The sequence below is a fragment of the Dipodomys ordii genome, unplaced genomic scaffold (assembly GCF_000151885.1).
Source record: "Dipodomys ordii isolate 6190 unplaced genomic scaffold, Dord_2.0 Scaffold25, whole genome shotgun sequence".
Taxonomy (NCBI): domain Eukaryota; kingdom Metazoa; phylum Chordata; class Mammalia; order Rodentia; family Heteromyidae; genus Dipodomys; species Dipodomys ordii.
Genome location: NW_012267241.1, coordinates 20,570,116 through 20,578,471, shown reverse-complemented (window position 1 = coordinate 20,578,471; position 8,356 = coordinate 20,570,116). Strand labels below are relative to the sequence as shown.

Below are 8,356 nucleotides of genomic sequence, written 5' to 3'. Positions count from 1 at the left end.
TACCACTTGAGCCACAGCACCACTTCTGGCTTTTTTCTTTTTGCTTATGTGGTGCTGAGGAATCGAACCCAGGGACTCAGGCATGCAAGGCAAGCGCTTTACCACTGAGCCAACTTCCCAGCCCTTGAAGGATCCTTTCATTGAATGTAGTAAAGTATAATAATCATCTGTTGTATATGCCAGCTATTACTAGGTACTTTTAAGTAAATCTGCTTTTAAATTTTCACAGAAATGCCCAAGATTGATGTTCTAAGTCTATATTTTTTGTTTTCTTTACTAAAGGTACCTTCCCATTCAGGTACATAATTTTTCTCATAAGGTTAACTGAGAATGAACTTGACTCAACCAAGTTATGCTGAAGTAAGGATGAAAGTTGACATAAGTAAGAGAATTAAGTATCCACATGCAGAATTTGGTTAAGTTTTTTTTTTACTGGCTGTTTTAAGTAGTTTTCTTCTTATGTTCACTTTTCTTATTTCAAAATAAGTTAATATTTGTTTTACATGTAAACTTACATAAAATGAGATTAAATTTTTGATTCTTTTTTTGTTGAACACATTTCATATACTAGGTGTTGGTTATACTTTATTTCGCATGTGTTTTTGAAACCTTTTAATGTTAAAGATTCAGTTTTAATTTTGAGCTTTTAAATTAGAAATGAAAAAGTAAGCAAAGTGAGATTGTCTATACATCAGTTTTATAGTTTTTGTTTTGTTTTTGTTGGTCTTGGGGCTTGAACTCCGTGCCTGGGTGCTGTTCCTCAGCTCTTCAGCTTAATTAAGGCCTGTGCTCTACTGCTTGAGCCATAGCACCACTTCTGGTTTTCTAGTGGTTTATTGGAGATAAGAGTCTCAAGGACTTGGGCTGGGAAGCTGGCTCAGTGGTAGAGCGCTTGCCTTGCATGCATGAGGCCCTGGGTTCGATTCCTCAGCACCACATAAGCAAAAAGAAAAAAGCCGGAAGTGGTGCTGTGGCTCAAGTGGTAGAGCGTTAGCCTTGAGCTGAAGAGCTGAGGGTCAGCGCCCAGGCCCAGAGTTCAGGCCCCATGACCGGACCCAAAAAGAAAAAAGAGTCTCAAAGACTTTCCTGCCCAGGCTGGCTTTGAACCATGATCCTCAGATCTCAGCCTCCTGAGTAGCTAGGATTTCAGGTATGAGCCACTGGTGCCTGGCTTATATATATATATATTTTAAATTGAGAAAATATTTCCAGTTTTATAGTATTTAACTACTATTTTTTAAAAGCAGTTTTTAGTGTGATTAGTAACCTGGAGCTATTCTTTTGTATATTCTGAATGGGATTTTGCCTGGTTCAGGTATTGAGCCATATTTGAAGTTTTTATGTGATTCTTCTGGTTTCTTTTCTTAGTCTGATCTGAAGTGTGTCCAGGATGCCAAAGGAGGTTCTTTCTACAGAGATCATTGCCCTGTACTAGGTGAGTTAACAAAATAGAAAAAATTCTAAATAATGATTCAGATTTTATGAAATTAATAAAATGTCTAAATTGCACTGAAAAAATGATTACCATTAAAATATTTAGAGAAATACTTTTTAAATTCCATTTTAGTTTTAAGGCCCTTCCTCTCTCCTTTTTTCCCTTCCTTCCTACCTCCTTCCCTCCCTCTTTTCCTCCCTGCCTACAAGTTGCATAGTTCATTTTGTACATATGTGTATTGAATACAGTGACTGCATTTGTTCATCCCTCTTCCATTCCTGTAAACCCCCAAACGAAACACCACTACCAACCACAAAAAAACATGTTTCTATTTCCTGGAATTTGTTTTGATAAATAGTACTTTAGACCTTCAGAGGGATTACACCTTTGAATTCATCCCCTAAGTGTACCCTTTAGTTTGTGTGTGTTTAAATGCACAGAACCCTGTTTAAGTTATCATATTCAGTTGTATTTTAGATCTAACTTGCCCATATGTGAGAAAACATGAGCAAAATGTTTATCTTTTAACTGTGAACCATATGGAAAACTTTTTTATTACATTACATCAAAGTTATAACTTATATACTATAGAAAGGATTTGACACGTTAGTGCTCATAAATGCTTTACAATTTCTGTAAAATTGCCTACTTAGTAAGAGAAGTTCTAAGATACTGATATGATTCCATGTATAACTGAATGATAAGATATGATATAAATGATATAAGATATGATTCCATGTATAATTGAAAATTTTAAGAGCTATATAACCAAAACTACATTCATTTAAAAATTCATTATAAGGATGAGCATTTGGAACTCTCTTCTCTTTTTTTTTTTTTTTTTTTGGGTCCGGTCGTGGGGCCTGAACTCTGGGCCTGGGTGCTGTCCCTCAGCTCTTCAGCTCAAGGCTAGTGCTCTACCACTTGAGCCACAGCGCCACTTCTGGCTTTTTTCCTTTTGCTTATGTGGTGCTGAGGAATCGAACCCAGGGCCTCATGCATGCAAGGCAAGCACTCTACCACTGAGCCACCTTCCCAGCTTCTCTCTTCTCTTTTGAATGTTTTGTAATGGGAAGTATATCTTGACCTTTTTGTCAAGAAGTATTACTTTCTTTTTTTTTTTTTTTCCTTTGGAGCATGGAGCCTGAACTCTGGGCCTGGGCGCTGTCCCTCAGCTCTTCAGCTCAAGGCTAGCGCTCTACCACTTGAGCCACAGCGCCACTTCTGGCTTTTTTTTTCTTTTTGTTTATGTGGTGCTGAGGAATCGAACCCAGGGCTTCAGGCATGCAAGGCAAACACTCCTACTGAGCCACCTTCCCAGCCCCAAGAAGTATTATTTTCTTGTAGCATATCTTTAACTTTTTTTGTGAAAATAAGAATGTAGGAAAACATTTGTTTTGATGAACTCATCTTTTTTTCTTATTTTTGGAAACAGTCTGGTTTTGTGTCATGCCTTCATAAGAAACATGTGGAATAAACGTACATTCAGATTAGTTAGCATAGCTTTATGATCATGAATCCATTACTCTGAAATTAGGTTTAGAAAATAATCTGGGGAATGAGTGTTCTGTTTTATTATTGAATTTTTTTGTTATTATAAAGGTGATGTACAGAAGGGTTACTGTTTCATAAGTCAGGTAATGAGTACAGTTTTTGGGGACAGTGTTAACCTTTCATTCTCTCCTAAGGGAATGAGTGTCATCATCATGACCCCTGCACCATCCCCCTCCATGTCATGGGGCTTGAACTCTGGGCCTGGGCTCTGTCTCTGAGCTTCTTTTACTCCCAGCTAGTTTTCTACCACTTGAGCCACAGCCCCACTTCCAGCTTTTTCTGAGTAGTTTGTTGGAGATAAGAGTCTCATGGACTTTACTGCCCAGGTTGTATTTGAACCAGGATCCTCAGATCTGATCCTCCTGAGTAGCTAGGATTATAGGTGTGATCCACTGGTGGCTGGCTGAATGATTGTTTTTTAGATAAAAATGTTCTTTAGATAAAAAGTCACATCTGTTGTTTTTTAAACAAAGTAAGCATTTCATAGCTGGGCATGGTAATATGTGCCTGTGATCCCACTTATGTGGGAGGCTGAGATTGAGAATCATAGTTCCAGGTCACTCTGGGACAAAAAATTAGAAAAAAATTAGAAAAAAAATTAGAAAAAGCTAAATGTAGGACGTAACAGTGCTCAACAAGAAATGTACTCATTGCTTTACTCATGTAACTGTAACCCCTCTGTATAGCATCTTTACAATAAAATAAAATTAAAAAAAGAAAAAGCTAAATGTGATGCTATACACCTGTCATCTATAGAGTAAAGTGTAAATAAGCAGGTTTTGGAAAAATCCTGAGGGGGGGAGGAAGGCAGATGGCTAAGATGGTAGAGCATCTACGTAGCAAGAATGAAGACCTGAATTCAAACTTTAGTACTGTTCCTCAGACACTCCAGAGAAAAAAAATACAGTTCTTTTTTGTTTCTTATAAATATTCTGGTACATTGATAGACAATAAGTTATCCAGGCAGGAAAGTGAACATTTTCAACATTTGGAACTTTGCTTATTTGTTATGAATCCTCATATTATTACGGATTCTTTTTCTTTATTGTCTTTTTTTTTGTAGTGCTGGTTATTGAACCCAGAGCTAGGCAAGTACTTTATTACTAAGCTATATGCCAACCCAGATTATTACTTTATTACTTTATTTATTTATTGAAGTACTAGGGATTGAAACTCAAGTCCTTTAGTTTACTTGGCAGGCACTCTTACCACTTAACTATTGTTGAGCCCCAACAGTCTGATGTATCTTTTTTTTTTGTTTGTTTTGGTTTAGAATATTTTGTATTTCTTACAAATCACATTTGTTTCCTATGCTGTGCTGTGTAAATACTTCATGGATTTAACACTGGTTAACTGTCAGATTCCAATGCCAACAGAGCTGGTGCCTTGCCAGCATCAAGTGACTTACTAGCTGCAGGAAATGTGTGTGTGTGTGACGCGCTGTGTGTGATGAGGAACAGAAATAAACGTGGATCTGAAAGTGTTAAAAAAAATCACATTTGTTTTGTTTTTTAAAAACACTTCTACATTCTACAAAACAGTATATGAATACAAGGTGTCTGACAACATTGTCACCCATCGCTCCTATCTTTTCTTTCTTTATTTTAAAACTTTCTCTTCTAAAATGTCATACTTTCTGTGAATTTTAAAAACATTTTAAGTGAGATGATGCCTAAAACTAAAATGTCTTTTATTCTTGTTTAAAAATAATACAGTTTCAGGAGAGGTTGGTTAATGGGTACAAACTTATAGGATAAGGTGTTTTATAGCACAGAATATGACTATAGGTAATGATAATTTATTGTGTATTTCAAATAGCTAGAGGAGAGAATTTTACATGTTCTTCCACAAAGAAAAGATAAATGTTTAGCATGATAGTCTAATTATCCTGATTTGAGCATTACATATACATATGCTGAAATACCACATTGTATCCCTTGAATACGTACAATTATTATGTATCAGTTTAAAATAAAAGTTACCAAAACAAATTGTAAGGGAATACTATGAATAATTATAGTCTAATAAATGAGGTAAGCTAGATGAAATGGATACATTCTTAGACACTATTAAAATGAATTAAAGAATTAGGCCTACTTACAAATAAAGAGATTAACAGTAATCATGCATATACATATGGCTAGTGTGGCTTTCATTCTGTTTTGTTAACTATCCCTGTTAACTACAGGTGAGCAAAATGGCAACAGAAATCCTGGTGGACTCCAGATTGGTGACCTGGTCAATATAGATCTTGACCTAGAAATTGTACAGTCTTTGCAGCATGGCCATGGAGGATGGACTGATGGAATGTTTGAGACTTTAACTACAACTGGAACTGTTTGTGGCATTGATGAAGATCATGACATTGTAGTACAGTATCCAAGTGGCAATAGGTTGGTGATATTTCTCAATTTTGATAATGACAAAGTTAGTACATAGAGAAAAGAACCTTAAAAAAAGTAAATGTGAGGCTGGGAAGGTGGCTTAGTGGTAGAGTGCTTGCCTTGCATGCATGAGGCCCTGGGTTCGATTCCTCAGCACCACATAAGCAGAAAAAGCCAGAAGTGATGTTGTGGCTCAAGTGGTACAGTGATAGTCTTGAGCTGAAGAGCTGAGGGACAGCCCGCAGGCCCAGAGTTTGGGCCCCAGACCAAAAAAAAAAAAAACAACAAAAACAATGTGATTTTCAGTGATCAAAGATCACTGAAGCAAGCTGAGTACCGGTGCCTATAATCCTAGCTACTCAGGAGGCTGAGATCTGAGGATCAGGGTTCAAAGCTAGCCCGGGCAGAAAAGTCTGTGAGACTCTTATCTCCAATAAACCACTAGAAAACCAGAAGTAGCACTGTGGCTCAAGTGGTAGAGCACTCGCCTTGAGCTGAAGAGTGCAGGGACAGTGCCCAGTCCCAGAGTTCAAGCCCCATGACTGACAAAACAAAAAAAGATTACTGAAGCTAGTTCTTATGTGGCAGGTAAAAATCCAGACTATAAGCTGGGTGCTGGTGACTCATACCTGTAGCCAGCACAGGCAGGAAAGTCTGTGAGACTCTTATCTCCAATTAACCACTTAGAAAACTAGAAGTGACACTGTGGCTCAAGTGGTAGAGCATTAACCTTGAGCTGAAGAGCTCAGGGACAGAATTCAGGCCCAGAGTTCAAGCCCTATAACTAAAAAAAAAAAAAATCCGGACTATATTGGTAAAGCAGAATCAATAATGCACATGTGTGTTTTATATGTGAATTAAAATTTTTTTTAATATGACTTTTATATATTTGTAATGCAAGTTTTCTATACTTTTTATTTTTCCTTTGGAAGTAGTAGAATGCAATGTATGTTTTAGGTCTTAGTATAGCTTATAAAGTTCTTTGTTCATAATAGGTCATACTGATTTTCTATAAATAAGAATTGTGACAAAACTTTTCTTGTTCATATTTCTAGGGTTATATCTTTTTTTTTTTTTGGGTCCGGTCGTGGGGCCTGAACTCTGGGCCTGGGCACTGTCCCTCAGCTCTTCAGCTCAAGGCTAGTGCTCTACCACTTGAGCCACAGCGCCACTTCCAGCTTTTTTCTTTTTGCTTATGTGGTGCTGAGGAATCGAACCCAGGGCCTCAGTCATGCAAGGCAAGCGCTCTACCACTGAGCCATCTTCCCAGCCCCTCTAGGGTTATATCTTAATCACATGGTTTGTCTTTGCTTCAAACCCTGTACCTCTTGCTTGCTGCTTGTCTCGTTGGCCTATATGTACCTGAATTTCTGTTTTGGTTTTTGAGACATGGTCTTGCTATGTAGCTCAGACTGATCTTGAACACAAGACCCTCCTGCCTCTGTCTCCTTGGTGCTGGGATTACAGGTGTTTACAACTATGCCTGTCTATATGACCTCCTCCTTTTTTTTTTTTTTTGCCAGTCCTGGGACTTGAACTCAGGCCTAGGCACTGTTTCTGAGCTTTTGCTCAAGGCTAGAACTCTGCCACTTGAGCTACAGCTCCACTTCTGGCTTTTTCTGTTTATGTGGTACTGACAAATGGAACCCAGGGCTTCCTTCATGAATGCTAAGCAAGCACTCTACCACTAAGCTACATTCCCAGCCCATGACGTTTTTATAAAGGCACTAACCATTGAAGATATATATTTAGAGTCTACTCAAATCTAGTACGATCCCATCTTAACTTGATTACATGTGTAAAGACCCTATTATTCAAATAAGATCACATTAACAGATATTTGAATTAAGATTTTAATATATTTTGGGGGGAATACATACTTTACCTCAAAACTGATGACAGCATGCCCCAAATTAATATACAGATTTAGGCTAATCTTTATCAAAATCCTGGTTCTTTTTTGTGCAAATGGATAGATCCTAAAATTCATTTGTAAAGTCAAGGAATCTAGATAGCCAAAAGAACCTTGAACAAGAATAGAGTTGGAGGTTTCAGGTTCCCAGTTCTAAAACTTAAACCAAAAAGCTGTAATAATCAAGACAGAAATACAATTCAATGGAATAGAGTTCAGAAATTATCCCTTCCATTTAGGTCAGTTCATTTTTTTTATTGTTACTATAAAGGTGATGTACAGAGGGGTTACAGTTACGGAAATCAGGTACTGAGTACATTTCTTTTTGGACAGTGTCACCTTCTCTCCCTCTCTCTCAGAAGTCAGTTCATTTTTTTTTTTTTTTTGTCGGTTGTGGGGCTTGAACTCTGGGCCTGGGCGCTGTCCCTCAGCTCTTCAGCCCAAGGCTAGTGCTCCACCACCACTTGAGCTACAGCGCCACTTCCAGTTCATTTTTAATTAGGGTCTAAGACAATTCAGTGGGGAAAAGAATAATTTTTTTTTTTTGGGTCCGGTCGTGGGGCCTGAACTCTGGGTCTGAGCGCTGTCCCTCAGCTCTTCAGCTCAAGGCTAGCGCTCTACCACTTGAGCCACAGAGCCACTTCCGGCTTTTTTCCTTTTGCTTATGTGGTGATGAGGAATCGAACCCAGGGCCTAGGCATGCAAGGCAAGTGCTCTACCACTGAGCCAACTTCCCAGCCCAAGAATAATTTTTTTTCAACAAATGTCGTTGGGTCAAATGGACAGCTACATGTAAAACATGAAATTGGACCTTACTTTATACTATATGCACTTATCAACTCCAAATTGATCATAGATTTAAATGTAAGAAATAAACTGTAAAACTCTTATAACAAGACATAGGTGACATGGTTTTATTGACCTAATCCTAAAAGCAGAAGAAACTAAAGAAAAAGTAGACTGGATGTCATCAAACAGAAAGACTTTGTACTTCAAAGGAAACAGTCAAAAAAGACTAAAGAAAGCTCATAAAATAGGAGAAAAGAACTTTGTGACTTTTTTTTTTTGGGT

General features: G+C 37.7%; 1 protein-coding gene across 1 annotated transcript in view; it reads left to right on the top strand.

The window, feature by feature from the left end:
* Mib1 (mindbomb E3 ubiquitin protein ligase 1) overlaps positions 1-8,356 on the top strand; it is a 117,597-nt gene that overhangs the window by 37,881 nt on the left and 71,360 nt on the right. The window contains exons 6-7 of the mRNA XM_013014821.1: positions 1,369-1,435; positions 5,178-5,382. Of these exons, the coding sequence (XP_012870275.1) occupies positions 1,369-1,435; positions 5,178-5,382 (272 nt within the window). The remainder of the gene's footprint in view (positions 1-1,368; positions 1,436-5,177; positions 5,383-8,356) is intronic.